The following is a 26,622-nucleotide window of genomic DNA, read 5'->3' on the forward strand; positions in this document are numbered from 1 at the left end:
AGCAGACAGACTGGCACAAGTTGTTATTATTGCCAAACAAGCATAAACATTCTCAAAGTAGGGAAGAAATGTTCTAGACTTACCTCCTTCCTAGGGGCTTGGAAAAAAGTCCTTGTTTTAAGTTTGGTAGGTCCAATTTGTAACCAGGTAGAAAAGTGTCACTACTCAAACAGGGAAGACACATGAAGAGTTTTCTTACTCCTCAGTTCTCTCTGCTGGCATAACCAGTCTGGAATGGTGGAGTCCTGGTGAGTGCAGTCAGATGGGAATCTTCTGGGGCAGTTATGTCAAGCTCAGCAAATCCATCCCAGCAGCAAGCAGCCTGGCTTATATTTTCCTACTACAATGCAACAGATGCTATGTTTAAGTTTTCACTTCTCTCCCAGCTGTTGAATTTTTAAACAAAATCTTACTGAGTTTAAAAATATAACTCAACTAGTCAGGAACTAGTCAATAGTTAGAAAAATTACCCTCACCCCTATTTGGCCCTTACTTTTGAGGCAGCTTTTCCTTTTGCAAGAGTTTAACTTGATGAGTTACTGGATACACCAAGCTTGACAAGATTCTGTGTCTGGCTCGGAATTTCATTTAAAATAATAACATATAGATAGATGGATGAACACTGGGATACACAGCATCACTCCCTCATTTTGGGCTTTGTTTCCAGCTTGCCATTGGACATTACAGTGACATAAAAACCCCAACCAAACACAAAGTTTGGATTCTCACATTTTAAGGGAGTTTAAGAAATGCCAGTAGATATTTCTGGTTCATAGTACAGCTGTGAGTGCTGATAGTATTGTAAGGGGGCGCTGTGCTTACCAAAGCCCTCACAACACTCTTATACAATGGTAAGAACATACCAGCAATGACCCCCTCCAACTGCCCTACAGCAGATACAGGGGCTCAGAGATGCCAACAAAATGAATGTAGTGCAATGTATGTCAGAAGTACAATAAATTTTAATGGGTCCAAAAAAGTCTTGATGAGCAGGCAATGCACAAGGATCATATGGGAGCAGGGAGATACTCTTCCTCCAAAACATGAAGCAGAAAAGTGAATATAATGAAGTGATACATTTAATCTTTTCATTTAACAGGATTAAGAGATCAACTTTTATCTAGATTACAAATATTACAAAGAGTTTGTGTTTCTTGAACTGTGTCTGAAATGGCAATATTATTTGCAAATTATTTTACATAATTATTATTCCAAATAATTCATAGTCCTAGAAACTGCTACTACTCCTCATATGAAGGGCTACAGAGTACAACAGCTAGTAATTAAGAAACCTAAATCTTGATATAATTACAGATTGAATGAAGGCTGATAAATATTTAGATTTGCCATTGGAAGTATTGTTATATTTAGTATCCAGTTCCATCCACAACTGTATTTGTTTTGGTTTTTTAAACAGACTGATTTTCTTCAGTTTTCTTCAGATATGCTGTTATAAATGGTCACAAATAAAAGGCTTGTCTTCCAATTTATTACTGCCCTGTTTTCAACCTCTATCCTCTCCTGTGGTATCAAAAGGAAGACAGCATGTTCTTTACAATCCTCATTCTATAAACTTTAGTCTGCTATCCCACTATTTTTGCATCTCCTGTGAGTGACTAAACTCATTAGTCATTGAGGCATCACATAATCACATAGGTGGGTGTGGGGGGCATGCTCTGACAAGCAATTTAATTGGGACAGGTCAATAACTAAGGTCAAATAACTAAAATACAATTTAAAAAAACCCAAACCACTTAATACTGTTTTTTAAAAAGTCCCCACAATCTTTTTATATTTTCTGTTATTTTAAAAATCTTACTGTTTGTGGTTCTTCTAAGATAACCTCTAACAAACCTCTTGGAGCTAGCAACTTAATAACATCTTTAGAATTACATACTTTTTAGGAAAACAGTTAATCAGATTTTGGGGTTTTTGGGAATGACATTTCACAAGACTAAAAACCACTGAAGAGTAGCAATTTTAGATTTAGATCTACTGAAATTTAATTGCAACATAAGGCAATGTGAATTAAAAGTGACTTTGAATTGAAAAATGCGTGCTATGACCAGTTTATCAGCAAATATCTTTAAAAAAATTAATAGTTGTTGAAGATGGTAGGTATAAAAGGAAAACTAAGGGTAGCAGAAGTCTGTTGTTAACAGAAAATAATAAGTATTACATGCAGTCTTGCTTCAGCCCCAACAGAAAACTGTGACATACAAAAATGTATTTTAACAGAATATAGCCACAAGTTAGAATAAGGGAAGAACAGTATTTAGTAAAAATGAGAAAGATGGCATCAGATAGACAGGATCAGTTCAAAGAAACTAATAAATCCTATTGCAAAGCAAACAGTTTTTCAACCTGTAAATGAGAAGAACCTAGAGTTCAGAAAGTTCAGCAGGAAGGCAGTAAGAATATTAACTGGAATCTGAAGGAACACAAAAAAATTAGGATAGTTTAAGAAAATCTGGCCAATCAGGAAAGATTAAAAGGCCCAGAAAATTAAAAATAGGCAAACACATTCTTTATAAGACAAGGAAATTAAGCCAGCTTAAATACTGCAAAATCTCAAGAGTCCCAACTCACGTGCAAAGAGTCATGGGAGTCAAAAAAAAGGGAAAACAGCTAATCCAAGTTGTGACTCAGATGTTCTCTAGAACAGCATGGGTGTAACTGACATTGCCACGCGACAGAATGGGTGGATTGGTCACCAGCCAGTCAATATATTTCTAATTCTATAAGGCTGCTTTTGTTAGGGTTGCTTAGACAGGAAAAAGGGTTTCTTCTGCTCAAGTGGTGACCTCAGGTGTTAGCATTAATTTTATCAGAAGAGTTATAGGAAGGTATGTGAAAAAAAGCACTGACCAAAGACGCCCGCGCCCCTTGCCAACTAACCAGCCCCTGCCGGTGCATGTGCACGTCTTCAAGGGAAGCCCTACAAAAAGCAGAAGCACCAGTGGCAGGACACCTGCCTAGTGAATGCTTCCCTTGCTGCTGGATTGCACTTCCTCAGCCTGTGGAGGGAGTAATTTTGGCCAGTCCAGACAGAGTGTCTGGTGCATGTCAAACTAAGCCACAGCACAAGAGATGCATCTCTTCCTTTGTGAGAGTTTTCTTTACAAGGCTGTTAGTCTGAATTCCTTCTAAGAGCCTGAACTAGACTAATTTTGGTAGCAGTAAAATTGATGTATTATTTAATTAGGATTTACAGAATCTAGTGTATATTATGGTAGTACTTTCTCAATTATCTTGTTACAAAACAGGAACTGCTCGGATGTTTAAAAATTTCCATCCTCATGTAAAATTAGGACTTATTGAAGAACTCTCTAATTGCAGTCAACAGTACACTTCCAAAATGACACCCCATAACAGAGTCTACTGCTGCAGTCTAATTCCATGTTGGACTGCAAACAAGAAATGCAGGTATCCTTCCTCTCTGTACAGCTACATTTTATTTTAAAAAATGGTAGTAGTTGCAGTAACAGAATAAGCAATTAAAGTACAAAGTTAAACTCAAGAGATTGGGGAGTTGATGTCTTTGATGAAGTCACTGGGCTAATGCCAGTGTTTGGCTCTCCCTGGAAGGAAAACATAAGCCAGGAAACAGTAGTAAGTCTGTGGATGCTGCAGACTAATTATTCAGCTATGACAAACGAAACACAGGAGAGCACTGGTCAAGCCTTGCACTAACTTGCTCTTTCTGTTTTATGACTACATCTTTAGTGTGCACATTCTCTGTTACCCCCAACTCATACAATTAAAATCTGCCACTATTCATGTCTAATTTAAAAAACAAATATCAAAGACAATCAAATTTCTATTCTGGGTCAACACCATGCTGACACAAAGCCAGGAACACACAGTAGCACTGTGCTCTACTACTTATTTGCAGTCAGGAGGGTTCCATCAGCCACGAGCTGCACTGACCTGAATAAAGAAAGCTTCCAGCATATGTGTAGCCTTTGCTGGTTTGCAGTCACTAGCACTATTATACCGTCCAGTTGGGATGCCTGCTTTATGGAACACACACGGATGCTTCCTCATTCCTCAGCTGGCCCATGTGTAAGCTGGTAAAAAGCTACAGGGAGGATTTGCCTTGTACTACATTCACCCTGGTAAAAACCAACATGATGGTTTAAAAAAAAAAAAAGATAAAATAGTCTGGTGGATATACATAAATATTTATTATCAGTTTAACTTCATTTTACTAGAAATCTTTAAACAGTTTTTCTTTTTTTTTTGCCAAAATGTTGCATCTGACACAGTTGCTACTGTCATAGCTTCCCTGCACTGGGAATGCAGAGCTTACACTTAAGATTCCAAAACAATCTATTCAAGATAAAGAGCTTTCAACTTTAGTGCATATGGAACTATTTAAGGATTGGTAAAAAGAACCCCCCCTTCCCCCTCCCAAATGAAGAGTCTGTTACAAAGAGATTTCATTACCAAAAAGTGAATATACAAATGCTAAAAAAATGCTGGCTTGAAAAAGTGATTTCAGAATTTACTGTACACATTGTAACAATTTATTATATAAGCTGCTTCTACATGCAAGCAGATCTTACATTTGGTGTAAAACATTTATACACATTCTTTACAATTTGTACATATTTAAATGGCTGTATCAAACAACACTGCTCTATGGAATTTTGGAAGCAAACTAAAATGGGAGGAGAAAAAGACAAGGTTTATAAAAGGTGAACAAAACTCGTGACACTAAGAAGCATCTAGACTTAGGCCTAGTCTGGCTTGGTTTGGTTTCAGGTTATTCAGGCAGACCCAGATTTTCCTTCTAGCACAGAAAAGTTAACACCAATGCAAAACAGAGTAAGGCAACTATTGAACTGGCAGAATGTACCCGTCACTTAGAATGGCTTATTGGTAAAATGCCTTTTTAGTTGTTTTTTTTTAAAACTAAATTATTTATTTTCTAGGCACATCTTAGTAGAAACTGTGTTTTGGCTTTCCTGCTTGCCTATGGCAAGAAATGAATTACTGTACGTGCCCATTCTGAACACAGTAGTGGTGGCTTTTTTTGGTTTGATTCTGTGAAAAGCCAAGGCCTCAAATGGTATTTCAGTAGTATGGAAGAGGATACTGAGTCACTTGATAAAAGCTGATGATCAAAGAACAGTTTGTGTAATAACTAATGATGTTATTCAGTACTTTTGTCACCTCTGATTTTGCATTAGAAGGCAACAAAAAGTTCACCTGAACCAACAGCACACCATACTACTACACGAAGACCTGAGCTTAGCTGGAATTTGGGGATGTCTACTAGTTGGGGTTAGATGTAGCACTGTCCCCTCTGCTGAAACATTACAAACTGTCAGAGGGGAAGCTGGCCCTGTACAGCACTGAGAAACACCAGTGCCTTATGGCATAACATTGGGGGTGTCAAAGTGCTGGTATGGAAAACTGTTTTTCACACTTTCCTGAATGGCTCGTTCCTTGTTTGTACTTTGTCTTCTTACACAGTGCATAGTGAAAAAGTGAGCCTGACATAAGCTCTGAGGTGGTGTGCCACAAGAACAAGATTTAGTTAGAAGGAAAAAGAAGAGAGGGAAGAATGATTTATATTTACCAGAAGTCATACTGGGAGCAGGATGCCATGGCTGCATATGGGAAGCAAAACTTAAGAACAAAGCATTCATTCAGGAGATATCACAAACATGTGCCAGGAACATACATGAATATAATTCCTCCTGGTTACTGAATTGCTGGAGAGCTCAACTGAATGTAATGAGTATTAGGTAATTTTCTTAAGTTTGTCTGTTTTCCCATTAAAAAAAAAGCTACAAATGTGTCACTCTGGTGTTGATGCAGAGTTTTTGGAATAACATCTGACAGATAAGTCTTTGTGAAGTCCATGGCAACATATCAGTTTGATAATTTAGATCCCTATAAGTGACAGCATTACCCACCTGTTTTTATTTAAATAATGATATAAATGGGAGAGCTTTCAAGACAGGAGAGCCTTACTGTATGATTTAGGCTAATAAAGTAAAATTTGAAATAATACTTTTTAACAACTGATTCTTGTTGGTTTGGGGTTTTGTAGGATTTTTTTTTTTTTGCAAAGGCTAACAAGTTTTTATTAGCATTGCCCCCACATCAGAAAAGCACTTTGGAGTTGTTCTGTATTGTTGAATACTCCTTATTCTCTACATCACAGGAAAGCGGCTGAGTGCCTGCCTCAGCTTCTGTGCAATCTGAAACAAAGAAACAGAAGATATTTAATATGTAGTTGCTTTACACTGTGCAGGAATATGATTGCAGGCTAAGAAATTAGGTGTTCCCTCATGTGATGAAAAAATGCAGGCATTACTGCAGGTTTTGTGTATGCAGGACTCTCAAAACATTCCATTACATACACTTTCTGCCTTGTTAATTTGGTACTTTCACTGCTCCAGTTGTGTTGGAGAAAGCATTGTAGGCAGGGCTGTTACTCTGCCTGTCTAGCACTGCACTGCATCAGAGAGCTACAGGAACACAGCCAGATTTTCCAGGAAACCCACTTCCCTGCTGAAGCAAGGCTGAAACATCAAAACAGAGCTCCTGTGCACTCCCCACAGTTCTCATGGTAGCCATGACCCCACACATGAACATATACTGAGGGAGAGAGCATTGGTAGAAGAAAACTGGTGAGGCTGCAACCAGAAGGATTGAAATAGACTGGACAAGAGGCTGAATGATGGTAAGGGGCAACCTAAGCCTAATCCCACCAGATGTTTCAAGGAAAGTAAGCAAAGTGACCTGATGGGGGACCTACAGTTGTCACCCACTGAAGATACCTTTGAAGTCCATTGGCAACTTTTATGGCTGTGAAGGGGTACCAGTTACTCATGAGACTCCTTTTAGTGATAGAAGTCAGGCTGCAGCACATTCAAACTCAAATGTTTTACCAGCATATCACATTAGAAAGCTTGTTCTTGGTTTATTTTTTAAAAATCACAAAGGATACATGCATTAGAACATTGTCAAATGAGAACTACAGTGGTAAGAGAGTGCTCAGATTGAAAATATTTAATGTCACCTGAAACTTTCCTGTCCCTCCTGCCCCACACTTGTCTATATCAGGCTTTAAATCACAAAAGCTTCCCTTCTCACTCCCATCCTATGGGAGGAAAGTTTTGTTGAAATGTTTTATTGTTCTGTTCAGTGCAGCAGAAGGCCTGTAAGCGGGCCTTGCTTACTACACATCAGAGAACAAAAATTCTTTGTAACCCTAGTACCAGCATTGGGGGGAAGAAAAAAGTCAAGCTATCAACAATGTGGTTTCTAAACAGTGGTTCTTAGTTCTCCTGGGTTAATTGTAACAATCATGTACATAAGACAGTATCTATAGGAAAATATTTTAACTCATTCTTTCAGTTCTCGGGTTTTTTTACAATTCCTTTTACAATTTTTTGTACAATTCTTCAAATATGTGCTCTGTGGGAGCATGGATTAAAGGCTGCGTTTCCTATAAAGCAGCAGCACAGTAATGCCAGGCCAGGAGTGCTGAAGCCCTGTCCTTACCGTTTCGTAGAACTGCGCCTGCTGCTCCAGATAGAGACGAATGACGCTGTTGTAGTCATAGATCCGGTTACTGTGGAAGTGATTCATCTCAGCTGCAAGCACACCCAGGAGACAAATTATTTAACAGAAGCATTTATAATTAGGAACAGTTTCACTCAATTCAAGTTAGTTACTCTGCAGCAAGCTCAGTGTCCAGCCCTGCCAGCAGGGGAGGACTGTTCTCATGCTTCCACAACCTGTTCTGCTTGCAGCACTCAAGTTATAGTGGAATTGTTTGTCAGATGGTAGGGGGTCAATTACACACCAACCTGGGTGCTTCCTGGACAAAGCCAGGCTCTTGTATTACAATACTCAGGTGCACAAAGATTCAATAAAAAATACAAGCAGGACTTCCTTCTACTGAGGTAACTGTTCCTTCCTGAAGGCTTTCCAACAAAATTTTGGCTTCGACATTCAGATTTCCAAGGGTATAGATACCAAATTGTAAGCCAACAGCTTACAGTAAATACTTCACTCAACAAAAAAGATACAACCAGTAGTGTGTGACTCCTTCTTGACTTATGCTGTTTCAATAGATACCTGAGAAACAGCATTACTGAATCTGTAACACCTCACATCAATTTCTACATCTCAGATCACAGCTTATGGCTGAAAGAAGTTTTAAAATATATTTTGGGATATCAATGGAGGGAGAAGAAATATGCTATATTGTAAAAGTCATCCTAGAGGTCTCTTCCACAATTATCACGCATAAAACACAATCCTCTTGCGTCACTGTGACTAAGAGGAAGGAGATGAGGAGTTTTCTTAGGAGATGAGGTTGTTTTTAAAATCAATTTTGTGTGCTGCTCTGACTTCATCACATAATATATCAAGTACTCTTGGCTTTAAATCATCTAAAAATGATGCAACCCCCTCAGTAATGAGTAATCTCATTGAAGTCAGTAACAGGATACACTTAATGGCTTGATATCCTGCAGGATTGAGCCCTGACTACTCACTTCCCCAGTTTTTCTAGTGCAGTGTGCTGCACCTTATATTTACAACACCTCTAACCTAAAGAGGAAAAAGATCATTCAAAAAACATCCAGGAAATAAAGATCTTATCCAAAAGAACATGAATCTCAGGTGGGAGATGGATTATGTCTGACTAAACCAGAAGTCAGAAAAACACTTCTGCTAATGATGACCTGCTTCTTGCACCAGAGTACATGCTTTTAATTTGAGACATTACTTTCAAATCAAAGAATCAGCCTGGGGAAGTTGTTTGGGGGTTTTTAAATTGCATTTTCAAAATATGTGTCTTTTGCAATAGCAATGTGATATAAAAAAAAAAAAAGGGAGAGACAAAATAACTACAATTTAGAAAAATCTAAGCAGGTCACAAAAAAAGCCCCCACAAATAACCCATGCCCTGGTTTTATTCCTGGTTGCAAAATATTTTCTTTCAAAGTATGCTGCTTAACAGAAGTCTTTCAGAGGTCTACAATACTGCCATTTAGCTCAAAATTTGGTTTACCTTGTAGTGCATAAGCCATGGTGCTCACACGTTTCACCATGTTCTGTTTGTCTTGTGGCGTTATTTTACTGGTTGCAACTAACTTGTCACTTTCCTTCACTCGTTCTATTGCTCCCTGGAGAAACCAAATGCAGAAAGGTTCAAAGAGTAGTCAACTTACAGGTGTTCATAGTAATCTAAAATGCCACTAGCTACATTTTGAGTTTGCATTCAGTACACATGTACACAAAATGATCGATTCTGCCTTCTCACATTTTCATCCAAAGTTTGTTATTTCACTTTATTGATCCCAAGAGTCCTTGCAAAAAGTGACCTCCAACATAGGCATGATCAGACTCATCAGCAAATTGAGTTTGGTACAGGCAGTAATGCACAAGAATATATACAAAAAGGACAAATGGACCAAGTTTCAAATTACAGATTACCAACGTAACTGACATCCAAAAGCTTGTAGAACCATCTTCACACATTTTACAAGAGAAGGCAACATAACACTGTTTTTCAAGAGACTACAACTCAATGCAATGTATAGCCATTGATTCAGGAAAATTCTCGAGTCACAAAAAGATATGCCTCCCCTACACAATGTATTTGTGCCAAACAACATGCAAGAATCTATTTACATATCTCTTGCCAGTAGGTTTATGTTTCAAGTTTTAAAAACATTTCTTCTCCTTTTATGGTATTTCCCCCCAATGATTCTGTGGGATGAAGGACTGCAAACGTCCTGAAAAAAGAATACATATATCCGATATGCTTTTCTTTGTTGCTCTTAGAAGTATATTCTTATGTTCTTGTTCTATACATTTAACACTTCAAGTGATCAAAAAAAATCCCCAACCTCACATATTTGTGCACTTGTTTTAATACTTCACAATATTTAGTTTCCTTAAATACATTGCAGCAGACCATAAGGAAAACTCTAAAACAAAACAGAGTATCCAAAACAATACACCGTGGCTTTTGTATTACAGAGAACAAAATGGTTGGGTTTTGTTGCTGGTATTTTGTTTGGTTTTTTCCCCCCCAGAAATGTTAGAGCTTAGCTCTGATCTCTGGGTTTTGATATTAAAGAAACTTCAATGCAGTGCATGATTATTTATCACATATCAGCAAGCCAGCCACACAAGTGTACACAAGTTTTCCAACAATACTCATATGGTTTTATTATCAACTATCGCATAAGGCTCAAATATTACAAATTTACACTACTGCTATTCAGCCCACTGGGACCTGAAGTCAACCTGAAGAAAATCATGCTCTACTATGGCAGAAAGTCATGATATTATTGAGAGAAATTCTAGTTTTCCTTCCCTCTAAGTACTTCTTATTTTAAAAATCAACACGCCAGTTTCACAGAAACTTCCAGTGTTTCAGCAGCAGGGGCCAGGCTGCTGCACAAATGCAAGGTACCATGCCACCCCTTTTGCTTGTGTCCCCACTGCCCAGCCCTTAAAAAGAAAGGCTCATCACAAACCTTATGAGCTGCTATGATGTCAGGGAAGCAACCAAGAAATCCCTTATATTCATGATTTGTTTCCATCAAAAAGTGAAGATCTTTCTTTGGCTAATAAACAAAGCATACATGTAAGTAAAAATATCTGTGGCAAATTAACATCATAGAAAAGAAACTATGATGCCAAGAGAGGGCAAAGGGGAAAAAAGGGAATGAAACAATCAAGAAAAACCAAACCAAAATATTAATTGTTTATGCAAGTTTTTAATATATGAAAAGGGTTTTTTAAAAAAGATAAGCTTTTTAGAGTAAGGCACTGAGCATAATTGTGCAGATGCCTCTGTTCTTTTAACATTAGCTCATGAAGTGATGGGGTTTTGCCTTTTCACCCAAGAAGAGTTTCCAGTGCAGTCTCTCATTACATATACAAATATGTACATGCACAGGTGCTTCTCCTTAGGTGTCAAAGTGGAAAGGTGTCTTAAAAAATTTCAGACTCGGCCTTGAGACAAAGAGGATCTGCATTTTGGAGACTTTAAGCATAACATGCTAAACATCAATGTATGTCTTGAATACCAATCAAGGTTTATTTAAGCCAGATTTTTACTGAAGCAGGCAACTGCATGTAAAGGCAATGGAGCAGGTTCAGTACACAGGTATTTCCCTACATGGAGCAACAGCAAAATCTGGATCCTGTAGACATTTGGGGAATGCAGAGGGAAGGCAGAAACTCTGTCCTTGATTAAATACCATTCTTTTGTATCAGTAATGAAAACAGTTCAAAGACAACAAAAAATGAACACATTTAAAGACCAAACAATCATTTTAGTATTTAAGAAACCAGAATGTGGGCTTTCTGACCAACAGAAATGCCCTCTCATCACATTCCCCCTGACCTGACACAGAGTAGAAAAGAAGATGATAATGCATTTAAAAGTGTTAATAGCAATTTAATTGGTCTATAGCACTAGCAGCTATGTTTTAATCAAAGAGGAAAAAAGAAAAGTCAGAAGAAATCTAAACAGGTGATATGTTTGTACACACTATGCCATTGCATTGGTAATACTCCTACCTGATCTGCTACAAGACTGGCAATTTCTTCATAAGTTTTTCCTGCTTCTGTTATTGCTCCATTGAGATCAGATTCTCCTAGAAGTAAACATCAGTGTTCAAATTACAGTAGGTCAGTTACAACAAGAAACTTGCCTTGATTCAAGGCAAATTTATAAAATAGCCTATTTACAATAATAAATGGCTAGCCATCCTTTTATAACCAGCAGAAATAAAGAATTTTTGAAAACATTAAAGGAGGAAAACTAATGATCTTGTAGAAAATTAATGTTCTACCACAGTACTAGCACTACTTACTTCCACATTTAATTATTTTATGCAGTTTAAATACACAGGTATTCCTCCACATGGAGCAACAGGAGGTCTACCAGGATGGAAAGGATGGAAGAATGAGGGGGGTTCCAAAAGATGGACTGACAAAGCTGATGTGCTACTACCCCTGAGCTCTCTGACAGTCCTGGACCATAACTGTTCAACGGTCAGAGAAGCAAAAGGAGGCTCAAGTAACTTTTTTCCTGGACAACAAGACTTCTGATCTTTTAGGGAACTCTTAGACAATATTTTCAAGCTTTCTAAAAATCACTGGTTTTCAGAGTGAGTTTCTAACTTTCATCTTCATATGAAACAGATCAAAGGACCCTACAATCTATGCTTAACAATACAAACATCACCATAAATCCTAAGCTAGACAACAGCACAAGCACTCATAACACTGTATTACTAACAGGACAGGCTACGTGGGACAAAGATGGAAACAAGCCTTACATTCTTGTATGTTTCATGCAACTTCACCTTCCCATCCATGTTAGCTTGTCCAAAGCACGTAGTCAACAGTACAGAAAGCAAATTGAGGTAAAGAGTAGAAAGGCGAAGGTATAGTTTGCAGATATCAAACTTCAGTTTAAGAAAAAAAGTTTTCTTATACTTTCAGACATGACTTGATATTAGGCAGTGGTTAGTCTTTTATGAACTTTTTGATTTTATTCTACAGATATTAATCAGTGACTTAATTGAAAAATATAGATTTCATTAATGAATAATCTGAGCATTAAAGTATCTTGTTTTACTACAACATATGGTCTAATCTGCATTTTAGCATCTCCTTAAGGAAACAAGGTAATGACTGAATGTTGCTTCAGTTCTATCAATCGATTCCTACTTTCCATTAGATTGGTTTCATAAAGTCAAAAAGCTGTGAGGCAAAGTGACCAATCCTAAGAACTAATCAGTCCAGTAACACAAACACTGCTAAACAAATAATTATTTTTCTCCTATTTGGGCCTGTTAGGATAAAATAAAAAAAAGCCACCAAGACTAATTCCCATTGTGAGACTCAAGAGGTACACAATTCATTACATATCTTCACCTTTTTGTAAAACAATAAAAAAAATTGGAAGGTGATTAATTTTATTATTTCAGGCTTAAGGCTTAAGTATTTTCAGTATTTCAGAATTCTTTTGTGTGCTCAGAAGTAACATTGAAGTAAGTGCTGCTTAGGCAACTGACTCCTAGATTTTGGGATAAAACAAGGTGTGGCTTCAGAGTTAGAAGCCACATTAGTCTAGATGTTTGCTGTTCATTTTATAATGCCATGAAATATGGTAACTTTCCATATCTGACAAAAAAAAAAAGAGGAAGAGTATGTATGTATATTTAAGTTGAACAACAAAATCCTCCCCTTTTGTACTCACTCAAGGAACCTTCATAGATCAGAGCTTCAAAGGATCTAGACAAACCCTCCCAAAACCAATCATCTTTAATTTTTAGCATTCTCAGCTTCTGAACCAATGCAAATCTGGGAATTGCCTTCTTAACTCAGTCTGTGAAAGCTGAGTTGGGTCCCAGTGCAAGGATACATCAGGATGTCAGGGGTCCATTAATCAGTGGAGTAGCAGAAAGCCCCACATGTTGCTAACATTTATAACAAAATTATGTTTAGCGTTGAGTACATATATCCCCAGAAGAAACAGAGGGGGCCTAAAAGCATTGGCTCAAGGTAGCTATAAAAACAGCATTAAAATGGAATTAATATTCCACAGATATTTCAACCCAACCACATGAAGAAACAGGTATTTTCATTGATTTACAGTCTTCATACTGTCACAAGGAGATTAAGAAAGACGTAAAACTATGAGGAGCCTTTTGGAGATGTGTCATAGAACATCTCTAAGCAGTTCAAGTGCTTGGTAAATGCCAGTGATAATCATTTCAGAAGGAATACACCAGACATATTGGAGGAACTAATACTCCAAGTCTTGACTGGGACAGACAAATTTTTTTGTCAAGAAGTATTTTTGTTTTCTTTTCTTTCAAAGTACATTTTAATATAATTCAGCAGGAAAAATCACAAAATTTGATTTACTAGCAGCAAATGCAGCAAAGCTTTTCTTGATAAGTACACCTCAACCTGATAAGCAGCTTGTAAAGCAGGATTTGCTTGTTGCTAGCTGACAGCATAGTGAAACTTGTGTGTAAGTGCCTAACAGAATTCCTGAGGGGTGAGGTAGGATTAGGAGAGTTTACTATGGTTGAATGGCATACCACTCATTCACATTTTCTTAATATAGGAGAAAGACTCCTCCAGATTTGGTGCCGCAAAAGAGAAGCCATGCTATTTAAGGCTGTGTTAACTTTAGAGTATCCTGTGACACAGTAGCAAAGGCAACACACTGCCAGGCTCAGGACACTTCCAGGCACGTTCTGGTACTGTCCAATATGCATTTTTGGACCTGGATCATGCTTGCAAAGTGCACATTCTTGGAACCAACTGGACAGCACATAAGCCCGTAGCCAAGTTAAATCAGAACCTCTCAGTGTGTCCTTAAGAGTTTTAAAGGTACCCTTGCCTCTGCAAATACTGGGGACAGATCCCTAACACGCTGGGGCTGACAATAAATAGATAAGGCTCATTCTGTGGCACGAGAAAAAGAGCTAGAGTCAGATTAACAAGTGTATCTTGGCTGGTGCAATCTTGAATATTTTAGGCTGGAAATCAGAAGAGAAGGCAGAAGACATCACTACACATAAAGCTTTGCAGAGCAAGGCATCACTGATGAAAGTGGTACAGGCAATAGATACATCTCATCCTGACTATGCAAATGAACAACTAACAGTAAATGCAGTATGTCAGAAGTCAGCTACCAGTATCTAGAAATGTTTCTGTCATCAGTTCTGTCATTGCAATCATCAGTGGCCTATATGCTTAAACTTTCAGAACACTAGTATTACAAGAAATCTAAAAAACCAACCCAACCAAATGAAAAAAAAGCAAAGGATGAAGAGATTCAGCTCCCAACAGAAACTGAATTGCGTGTGCTTAAGCATGGCTGAATGAGCCATTCCTCTTTACTGACAGTCCAGAAAAATCATACAGAACACTCAGCTTAGCTACTATTTCTTCATTGGAAGCAATGTGCCCTCTTTTATATACTGACACCTGGAAAGCTGTGCCCTATCAGTTTAAATCCACATGCTTACATCTCTTGCAGACTCTGCTTAATCCATAGACCCAGACCTGATGGAATGATTAGGTGAATCCATATATGAGCAGCAGGCAGGACAGAGTGAGAGAAGCAGTGATGAAGCCATTTAAAGCCACATCTACATCTTACTTGCTCTCTCTTCTTGGGAACTCAAATTAAAAAGCAAAGAATCCCATATATTATTAATTTGGAAACAATACAAGGGTATAAGTTATTGAAAAAAGCAAAACATGGAATCAAGGCAAAGGCATCTGTAGGAAGGGTACTTTTCTCAACAAGATACTGGTGCAACCAGCTATGACTGGACAAAAAGCAAAGACAGACATGCTTGCCTTGTTCCCTAACTATCGTGGGATCAATTTTTTCATACTAATCAAAGATGCTGGAAATCAAATCAAAGCTTTCTTTTCTAAGGCTGATCTGCAATTTTGTATCCTAGCTTTATGACACACAGTTTTCCCTTTACCCTGTAAAAGAATGTGCTAGAACGCAAGCAATTTTCAGTTCTCTCTCAAGACTTCTTCCTACGGATTTTATCCAGGCAGGATTTACAGTTTTCTAACCCATGTAAGAATACATAACCATGCAAATCCCCTATTTCATTCTCACATCCAAAAGTGACTTTGAAGCAATATGCTATGCTCAATTCTAACTAAGCAGTCATGCTGTTGCAGTACAGGACACAGATGAGAAAAAGCTATGGGCACAATGCCTGTTTCCAATACTTCCAGCAGCAGAGAATAATCTGTGTTTCAGGTGGTTGCATTTTAGTACATCATTTATGGGGCAAAATGCTTTAAGATTATAAAGCAAGATATAGATGAGTAAATACTGGTCAACTAAAATTTCTAAGATTGTTTCTAAGGAAACATTTCAGGAAGCTTCTATGCTATAGCATTTAAGGTTTTAGAACACAGTAATTTCGCTATCAAGTATAAAAAGAAAAAAACCCAAAACCTCAAACACCTTTGAAAGGAGAATCTCAGGGAAAACTGACTCAACAGGCATCCTCTACCTATGAGGAAATATTTTCCAGTTGTCTGGAAAACATCAGTAGAGCTTAACATATTTTAAATTTGGTCTAAAGATGACATTTTAGGAAAACTTTGAGCAATTGATGCCCTTCTTTTCCCTCCCTCATAGCTAAGAGGACAGGCTCTTTTTTAGGGCTCTTGAAGGAGAAGCAAAGATGAAGGACAAGAAAAGGCTGCAATAACCAACCCTACAGAAAAGGCTACAGCAGCCAGCCCACATAATGGATTATAAAACATTGTAGTAAGTCTTCCATCTATGTGTAGAGTTGTATCATGAAGTCACACAAGTTCTGTGACAGCTGTTTTCATTTTTCTCTCCTTTCCCTTGATATCACAAAAATGCTCCAGCATGTTTGGTCAGTTAGGTTAGTGACCAGATTAATATATCAGAGATCAAACTAAACTCTTCCACCACCGCCAACCCACCACAAGATTATGCAGTGAGAGAAGACAAGATTGCAGACTAGAACATAAAAACCCCATAACATACACAAAGGAAAGGTTTTAGAATTTTTTCCAGAACCCTGTTTGACATCTATAACTCAGAGGAAAGCATTAAGATATTCAGAAAAAGAAATGTAACATGATGTAATTAAATACCTCTTTTTAAGCAAAGTACAAATGAAGCTATAGAAGTACCTTGGTATCCACTAGTGCTGAAGACCAGTGCCAGGCTCTGCAATGCTTTTCCTATCTTCTGGTATTCCTTGGGTAGTGCTGAAAGCGGGAAAAGGAGGAAGAAAAGAGAGGGAAAAAAAGCAAAAAACCAACATGGGTAAGTGAGACTAAATCTGCAGCATTTCCAAAACTTGATGAAGCAGATGTCAAAACCAACTATGTTTTACATTTTCTCTAGTGAAACATTTACAATCCTATTCTTTACCCCCTCCCCTGCTACACATGCTCCAAAACTGGATAAAGCAATTGCAATCTGGATTCTTGAAAGGTACAAACAGTTGGGGAAACAGTGTGTGAATGCTATTAAAAAAAAATGAAATCTCATTCATTTCTAGCTCAATCCTTCCATGCATACAGTGAGATTTTTTTCCCCCTCCCCCTCACAGGGGAAGAAGAGGGGGAAGTGCCCCAGTGTGATATCAAGAATAGGTCTCATTAATATTTTAAGAGAGGAGATTGTTATATAGACCCATAATACCTAAACTCTCCACAAATAATGAATTTTATATTTAAAGGCACTAAAACCAAGATTATCTAGATATAAAAATTATGCAAGTATCTGAATAATAAAATTGTTTTTTACAATTTATTTATTGAATATGCATGCATAAATTACTCCATCACAATTACATCAATCAGCTGTGATTTATGAGTGCATTCATTATTAACACTTTGAACAACACCACTCCAGAGGCCTAAAAAGCAATCTGAAAAGCAAAAGCAATTTTTATATGCTGCCTATGCTAGCAGAAAAAAAACCCAAGTAGGTATGGGTTTTATCAAATATTTGTATTCAGGGGGTACACAGCTCAGGCAATATAGAAGGTTTTTAGCTGTTCTAGCATCCCACAGTATCTGATTTTTACAGAAGAACACCTTTGTGTAGTATAAAAATCTACCACAAACCCCCCAAATCAACCTCCCACCCCAACTGCCTAATTTTATCGATTCTCTTTGATCAAGCTCTTCTCCAGAAGTCAGACTGTTTACAATAACTGGTCTGTCTTACACTATGAGTACAATTGAGAGTACTAGAGTTCTGTTATCAGCCATTACACTGATACTGAATCTCCAGTGGAAACTTTAGTGAAGAATCCTTGGTTTATTTTCACATGTATTTAAGAAGTTTCCACTGCCAGTGATTTTAAATCTCACTGAATGGAAGGCCTGTAAGTATTGCTCAGGAAGTGCCAATAATACTTCCGATTAACAGTCAAGTCTAGAGCTGACAGGGAACTTAAACATAAGAGACTACTAAAATTTTGCATGTTCCAGTTTACCAGTCTTTTTTTTTTTTTATTCAGTATGAATGTCTGGAAAATTAAAAGTTTAAAAAAAACCCTTAAAATGTTAAGATTTTAAAAAACAACAATCACAACTGTATTGCTGCAGTTGTGATTCTATGCTAACTAATTAATAGTTGTAAGTATTAGAAGAGTAATTTGGTATCTAAAGCACTAGTGTTGTAAGTTCAGGAAGACTTTGGCAGTTAAAAAAATACTGAATTTCTAGTGTAAGCACCAGTCACAGCCAGCCCTTGGTTTGATCATTGCTTCTGTACCTGGAAAGCAATGCCGTTTTTCTAGTCTCATCTGAGGAACCTTATTCCTTCCCCTGTTCTCCACTTTCCCCTCAGTATAATTTGCTAGTGAAGCAAGATCTGTACTATGTTAGAGCTCTGTCATGTGTTAGACTATTTTTGTCCAGCAGGAGGGTCAGTGGTGTGTAGAAGGAAACCCTTTCTTCAAAGTTGAGAAATGTAAATAATTTAAAGTTAACATCCTATAGATACTAAAGTCTAATGTAATCACTCCCGTGAGAGGTGGAACTTCTACACTTCCCATCCTCTCTGGTCAGCCCCAAATATTTAGCTGTAGTGTTTGATTAGTAAGAGGCAAAAACATAACTCAGGAAATATACTTTAAGTTCTGGGGACAATGTTTTGGGGTTTTTTGTGGGAGTTTAAAGGAGTATAAAAAAAATTAGGGTGATTCAAGGAGATTTATGTGATAGGTCTTTGTTTGCCAGACACTACAGCCTGCCCTGAAGTGTTTCTTATTATGATCCTCAGCTGTAGTACCTGCTTCCTTTCAATAGCTGCCTTGTGGTGGCCACAAACACTGAACACTGCTGTGGACTAGGAAATTAGAGCCCAGGCAGAGTCATAGGGACTTGGTGTGAAGTTCTGCAACCCTAAATATCTGTGGGAAGGAAGAGACAAGATAGGAAAAAAAAAGAATTGGGCTAAAGATTAAGTTAGAATCAAGTTGGTTTTTCTTTTCTTTTTCTCTTAAACTCATTTCATCTTTAAATCACTCCTCCTAGCATGCAAGGATCCTAAATAAGGGGTTAATAAGATGCAATTATTTGAAAGTATGATTTCATCAAATAAACAGGTCTATTTTGCCCATGTCACTAAAATTCAAATAAATGACCAATATATGAGAACAAGTCCAACAAGGGCATTAGCTGCATTACTAGAATTATTTACCTTTAAGTATTTTTAAACCTATGGGCAGGGAACAGATATTTCTGAGATAAAGAAAAAAAACCCCACACAACCCAACAAAAAGCCCCACATCAAACATATTAACAAAAAACTTGCACAATTTATACTCTTAGACTGAAAATAGCCAGAATACTGTACAACTCCCATGATAACTTAAGAGTTTCTTTAAAGATGTGTCTTGAATTATACACATTTAAAAAAAAAGAGAGAAAAGCACCACAGAAATGAGTGCTGAGTTCAGAAGGACACTTACGCCCTGTACACCTCTTCCAGTGCTCTTGTCCCACTGTCAGCAGCTCTTTAACTCCATCATCCATTGCTTTGGTGAACCTACCCACTGCATCACATTTCTGTTCTCTGTGGCATTTTGAGAAAGCAAAAACAAAAAATAGTTTAATACATGCATAATGCTAACTTTAAACACAACACTGAAATGTTAAGCAATGTCAACTCTGTCTCAAAAAATATCAGAGACATAAACCAGTTCCTTGAAATTTCTGCCATTTCACTGAATTCAGAATTCTCCTCTTTAAATATGGACATTATTTGTTCCATCTTTCCTCCTCTGTTAGACTCATAGACATGTGGCACTGGACTAGCACTCTAATTACAATGTAATAGAAGTAGTGAAATTCATACAATAATGAAAAAATAAAAAGAAAATAACTGTATCAGATATTTTGATGGAAGTCTAACATAGGTGAATGGAAAGTAACATGGCAACTCTCCTAGGGAGATATATATGCATACTTTCATATTATATTGTCAATATCATTGTGCTGAGTTGCATTATAGGGAGCAAAAACCCAGAATTCTGAATTAGTATGTGCCTTTGTACTCCTCTTTAAGCATGTTTGCATGCAGCTATCAGAGCTTTCCATTATCACAGCACTGCATACACAGAAGTGATTTGTGAACTCTACAGAAGAAAACTAAACATGTATTTTATAATTTATTTAAACTGCATCCCATCTTTCAAATGCTCTCAGCCAAAGCCGGCAAGAGACAGCTGTAACAGCAAGGGGACACCGAGTGACTCCCCAGAGCCAGGGCAGCAGCTCCAGCTGTGGCCCAAGAACCCAGAGGTTCCCACCTCCCCAGCAGCACTTCCTTGCTCAGCTGGAAACCATACACACACAGTTACGTGCACAAAACCAGCACCCGGGCTTTCTAAGAGGCTTTACTCCCCTTACCTCAGGGACAAAATATCCTTTAATTTTCTAAACTTCATACTTTGTGGTCTCAAGATCACTGAAAATGCTCATGAACCTGTGCAGGACTCTCAAAATAGTAGCAAAATTGTTCAGTAAAGAACATCTTCACACTGAAGAACCTAACAATTATTGAACAAGCTGGTTTGCCCACTTTGTAAGTGGAGTAATGGCTTTCAAGGTTCACACACTTTTAACAGCATTCCCACACACTAGAACACATAGACATCTGAGATGTTACAGCCAGCCTTGTAACTGCTTGGAAACAGGTCCCCCAGCACTACTCCAGGCTGCCAGCCCCTGGTGAGCATTCTCCTCAGGCTGGTGTGCCCTCCCTGCTTGGGCACTAACTGTTTAGCTGACCACATGCTGGGCACTCTCTGCCAGGGATGTGTATGTAGCACACCCTCTCCTGCACCCTGGGTACAAAGTCCTCCCTCTCATTCACCCACTGGCATATACAGAAACCACATCACTAAAGCAAAGTAGTCAAGGTTGAAATCCCCATGGTTGAAGTGTAAGTGACCTAAAAATGTGCATATTTTTCTGCTGGTACAGAACTGCTATCACACAGCCATTGTATCCACTCAATATGCACTGCATCCCTTGCATAAACCTGTATTGGGTGCAGATACACTACTGCTTTGCTACTAAAAACACTTCTGTCTAGTTCATCCACACACACAAAACATTAGCCAGGCTTCTGTGTTCCAGAACAGTAAGAAAAGCATGTCATACATGCTACATCTTCTAAGAGAAAAATTATTAAGTCTAAAGGAGTGAAATAAAAGCTGCATACTAAATCCAGTCTTTTAACTCTGTGAAACCCAAAGGTTTATCACCTACAGAATATACATTAAAAAGTGCATGTATATGTAATATACACATATATAAAAGAAATATATGCATTTGCACTTCCAAAATGAAATTTGGTAATTTAAGTATTTTTTAATGTTTAATAGCTTTCCATGGATTACAGATATTCAAATCATACTGTGTGTACATTACATACAACTATTTTACAGAAACATTGCTCTGCTAATTGGTCCATCTACAATTATCCTAAGCTACTTGGTAAGTTTAGCATGTTTTGGAACTGTTGAAAGATTAAAGATCAAACCACACTTCCACAGCAAAATAAAACATAACTCCATAGGATCTGATAGAACTCTATCCCATCAAGTAATTTTACATAAATTGTTTTAGGATTAGCATTCAGCCACTGAGGTCAAAAAGACATCACATAGAGTTCCAGCAAGTATTGGAGGGGTTGATATGAAAATCTCATTATTTAAACAAATTTTCAGCTCTGCCTTGATGAATACCTCCCCAAATCCATGAATATACATGGACACTTAGTATCTGAGTTTTGGATTATCTCAGCATCTGTTGTATACCCAGATGCATATGCCCATACAAAAAAAAAAAAAAAAAACAAAAAAAAACCAAACAAAAAACCAAAAAAAAAATCACCTTACATTTCTACCATGTCCAAGTCAGGAGCTTCTGGTTCCATTGTAGAAAAGATCATGACTCCTACAGTTTCATCTTTTTCTGCCTTCCTCTTTCCAGTTTTCCACTCCTTAAAAAGGAAAAAAAAAAAGAAAAGAGACAAAACGTTTGACCATCGCTCACCCTTCTTTAAAGGCACGTGCTTAAGCAGTGAATTAAATGTTTAGGAGAACCGTTAATCAACAGACCACCCCTGAATTAAAACCTTTCATTAAGAAGTGAAATCTTCAGAGGAGTCAAGGCTTTTTATAGTTTCCCAAAGTTCTCCCCCTCCTTCTTTGTGCACTTTGTTATCTATATTCTGGGGTCAACAGACCCTTCTTGTTTATTACTGAGATACAGTGTAAGAACAATGACATTCAGCTGTCTCCACACATAGGTTAAGTCTCATAACAGAAGCTGCTCAAGAAGATCATGAAACTATTATGCAATTATCATTCTGAGTTCTTAGTGGTTAAAAATTACCTATGCATTGCAACATCTGTTCTGTTTATACATCTATAAATAAGAAACTAAGAAGTGCTGACTAGCTGGCAGAATTATACAACTCCCCACTAACCATGCAACCAGCATTTCACCAGGACTAGTATTTACTATGTTATTAAGCCTCTACTTACAGGATCACAGAATAATTCTGGTTAGAAGTATGTTGGTAGTTCAACCTCTGACTCAAAACTGGGCAGCTGTGACCTCAGTCACAGGGGACTTGAACCATGCAAATTTTTCAGACCAGACTGGATAATTTACTTTTTCAGCAAATTCTATGTGTATTTAGAAGTATGATTATTTTGAGGAGAAAGTAGCAGAGTGTTTCTGTTTATTTCCTAATTAGTAACAGAGCTGGAGCTCAATCATGAAGAAACCATTATTTACTGAAGGTTTACTTACTTTATTTATCATTTACTGAAGATATTAAAATCTCTTTTAAAAAGGCATAATAAAATGTGTGTGAATAAAAATCACTAGTTATATCTGGTAAGGCTGCAACATATTCTATTACAACCCATTTCAGTGAGAAACTGGTTTTGAGGGATAGGGATGGGGCAGGGGGCTGTTTTTAAACATAATACAGGCACAACCTAGATCTGCTATAAAGTAGCTTTTGTTAGCAGAGCAGCACCATTCAGAGGAACACAGTGATTGTTAAATGCAGCAGAGACACAGCAGGGCAACAGTGAAAAGAGTTTTATGTATCTTCCTATTCTGCTGGATATTACAAACTGTCCCTTGAAAGATGGCAACAAAGTTACTTTGAAGAGCACAGCTGTGTGGGAAAGGTGCGTGGCATTTCACAGGAGCAATTTTATGCCTTGTTTTGATCGATCGGCTGAATTAGGAATCCCAGCAGTTTGCAGCCCATCACTACTGCCCACAGTGGGGCGGCTACAGAGCCAAACTCTTGGTTTGAAGGGAAGTGCGGGGGGACAGCAATTCCTCAATCTCAGTCTGTGTGAGAACTTTACTTCATTTCCTACCTTCTCATCTCGGAAATTGAGAAATTGCTGGAAAACTTCACTTTCTGAGACAACAGGATGGCGACACATTCTCGTCATCCAAGCCTGCAGCCTCTCCATGCGCATTTTGATAAATTCTTCTTCAAAGCGCCCTGTTACACATCGAACAATAATTGTTACATTTACAGTCTAGCACCTTCAAATTCCTTTTTAAAAAAAATTTAAATTGAAATAACCTGTAATTCATCTGGTGAGTTTTTAAAAATTTCATGACTCTGAACTTACAAGAATCACAGAATCCTGAGTTGGAATGGACTCACAAGAATCATTGAGTCCAACTCATAAAAAAATGCCCCTTATGCTAACAAACCAAAAGAACCTTAAATTGATTGATTTTAAATATTGATTAGTGATCAAGAGTTCTGATCCTTTTTAAGATAGCCACAAAATATAAAAAAAACCCAATACCCATCCCCAATTCAAATACATTTAAAAAACCCAAAATCTAACAAACTTTTGGACAGAAAAACTAGATATTCAGATGACCCAAGAGAAAAGCCAGGTACAGGCTCGGAATGAAAATATTCTTCTGGTACAGTTTAGTAAAGTCTTGGTCAATATGAGGTTTAAAAACATTGAAGAAAAAAGAACTACAATCCAAGTTGTCATGTGCAAGCTAACAAAGTATTGAAATCAAACAGCTCAAAACACATTAAAATTGGATTGCTCAAAAATATTTGAAATTACTCAAACACAAATCACAGATTAAAAAAAGCAGTGCCTCCTTTAAACATACTTCCATATAGGTAAATTGTGGGAAAAAAATCAAAAAATATCAATAAATCATATGCACAAACTGATTAGAATATACACATATATGTAAGACTGTAACTGATTTTTTTGGTACTTAAGATATTTTTAATACAAACTAAATAAGTAACCATTTTTTCTTAAACCGGTAATGCATAATCACTGCGTATTCATAAGAACCTTTTTGTTTAAGTAGAAACTGTCTTCTTGAGAGAATCCTTTCTAATTTAAAAAAAATGCATGACATCAGACTTCTAAAGCATACAGGGAAGGGGATTTGTAAGGAAAGAGAAATTCCTCCAGCACCCAACTCCTCTGATTTTCACAGCAGCGCAGATGACAAGCCTTAAACGCATGTACTGTTTCAATATAATTCTACTGCACAGTTACTATGGCAGCAGATCTACAAAGTTGAGGTTTTTGTGATTTAGGTTTTGGGTTTTTTGGGGTTTTTAGTTTTTTTGCAAATATGGAAACTAGCAAGACTAGCAGGTAAATAACAGAACTAAAGAAAAATGAACTTTGTGTATGCATATTTTTCCTGCAAATTAGCAAAAAAAAAAACAAACACTGTGGAAGAGACATTCTATACACTTCAGTAATCCTTTGCTTAATTTTTAATTTATACAGAAATCTCCACAGCATTCCTGCAAGGAGTGCAGAACACCAGAACAGCAGCAGCTGCAAGTTACATGCTGATCATTAAGCATATCATCACCAGTATACTATTAAAACCAGGATCCTGACAAAGTCAGTTGGGAGTCTTGTTCTGTCAAGACAAATTGACAGAAATGCTTTTGTAGACAGTGTTCAGAAAGAAGCCTCCTAAACACAGTGAAAGATAAGCACCCTTTTTCTAGTCTCCTCATGTTTCAGAAAAAGAGACATGCTTTTTTTATAAATTATTTTTTTGCATGGGGCAAGGTTTTGTCTCCCCCAGATTCCACAAGACAGAAATTCACAGGCAATGGATTTTGCCAAGGTGTGATGCCAGACTCTTGGGTCTTTTAAGATATAGTTACAATGAAATCTAGGGACCCCATCATGTCTTCTGGTTTCCTGTTAACAGACATGAACATGTTTAATAGAAATGCTGGTCAATTCTAAACACGAGGCTAAGGGGAAGAAGTCACTTCCTCACTTTTCAGTTTCCTCGGCATTTATCCCAGCAACTTCATCAATGCTCAGCTTTCTTCAAACACAGCAGAGCTGCTGCATTTTGAGTGATGCCCACGGCCACGTGGTTGGCAACATGCCGGTGCTTATATGTTTGGTTTTGGCTGTTTATCTTAAATGCTGTATAAGTTTACCAGAAAACACAAGTGGAAATGGGCTAAAGTAAAGCATTTTCCTCCTATACAGGTGTCCATTCTTTCCTTCACATGCACTTTAGCATACACTTGTAGAAAGGAAGCCAGAGACTACTGAAAATGCATAGGTATTGTTGCATAGGCATTGTTGCATAGGCATTCTGTTGCAATGACCAAACTTAGGTGCATTTAAAGGACCCAATCCCACTTTTCTTGAATTCAGAACAAAAGATTTCCACAAGCTTCAGACAGTTTGGTCAAGCCGAACTGACATCAAACCAGAGCAGAACACTATATGAATGAAAGATGCTTTCTAAATCAAGTGTGAAATCAAGCAAGAGGAGAAACAGCTGCAACATTTCACTTGGAAGTAAAAAATCCCCATCCCAACCAGTCAGGGGATGCTCCCTTTCCTCTGGGAACTTTGTGTCAAAGCTCCTACAACATAACACATGTATCAAATGCAAAAGTGATTCTCCTAGTATTGATCTGTTATTATCAATCAGTCATAACAACTCATCATAAGTTTTGAGTGGAGAAAGGTAGGGGTTTCTTTGATACCTTATTTAAAAATAATGAGAAAAACAAACAGTAAGAAATAACCGAACCTTATAAAAATCTGATTTCCTTATTTCCCATGAATTCAGAACTGGGAATACTCACCTGTTACTTGCTTGTCTGGAAGAGAAGGGATTGGAATGGCTAATCCGAATTTAACCAGGAGTCGCTCATACAGCCAGTCAAAGTGCTTGTATCTGTGGTTGACAGACCGATTAGTGTTCTGGAAGAGAAACACAACTCTGAACTTGGACAGGCAGCTACACAGTCACATGAAACAAGCATGACCAGAATGGTAACCACATGGAATAAAAACAAAATCTATGAATTAGAGCCTTAATATAGAAGAACTTGAAATTCTAGAAGAAAGCAAATCCTTGGGGTAAAAAAATATGACAACTATTACTTACTCTTACAATGCCCTTACCAAGTCACACAATTTCTATTTTTATGTACAAATGACACATATTTGTGAGACAAAAGATCCTGTTTCA

The 26,622-nt window shown here is 37.5% G+C and overlaps 1 protein-coding gene across 2 annotated transcripts in view; it reads right to left on the reverse strand.

Moving 5' to 3' along the window:
- Positions 1 to 4,276: 4,276 nt before the first annotated feature.
- The window catches only part of SNX9 (sorting nexin 9), a 61,373-nt gene continuing 39,027 nt past the window's right edge, over positions 4,277 to 26,622 (reverse strand). For both annotated transcript variants that reach the window (XM_058800960.1, XM_058800959.1), the window contains exons 9-18: positions 26,234 to 26,351; positions 23,472 to 23,602; positions 21,963 to 22,066; positions 19,527 to 19,630; positions 16,726 to 16,803; positions 11,572 to 11,648; positions 10,521 to 10,610; positions 9,044 to 9,158; positions 7,525 to 7,616; positions 4,277 to 6,215 (exon numbers count right to left, since the gene is read on the reverse strand). In XM_058800960.1, the coding sequence (XP_058656943.1) occupies positions 6,168 to 6,215; positions 7,525 to 7,616; positions 9,044 to 9,158; positions 10,521 to 10,610; positions 11,572 to 11,648; positions 16,726 to 16,803; positions 19,527 to 19,630; positions 21,963 to 22,066; positions 23,472 to 23,602; positions 26,234 to 26,351 (957 nt within the window). In that variant the 3' untranslated portion in view covers positions 4,277 to 6,167. The remainder of the gene's footprint in view (positions 6,216 to 7,524; positions 7,617 to 9,043; positions 9,159 to 10,520; positions 10,611 to 11,571; positions 11,649 to 16,725; positions 16,804 to 19,526; positions 19,631 to 21,962; positions 22,067 to 23,471; positions 23,603 to 26,233; positions 26,352 to 26,622) is intronic.

This window comes from Ammospiza caudacuta, chromosome 3 (assembly GCF_027887145.1).
Source record: "Ammospiza caudacuta isolate bAmmCau1 chromosome 3, bAmmCau1.pri, whole genome shotgun sequence".
NCBI classification, from domain to species: Eukaryota; Metazoa; Chordata; class Aves; order Passeriformes; family Passerellidae; genus Ammospiza; species Ammospiza caudacuta.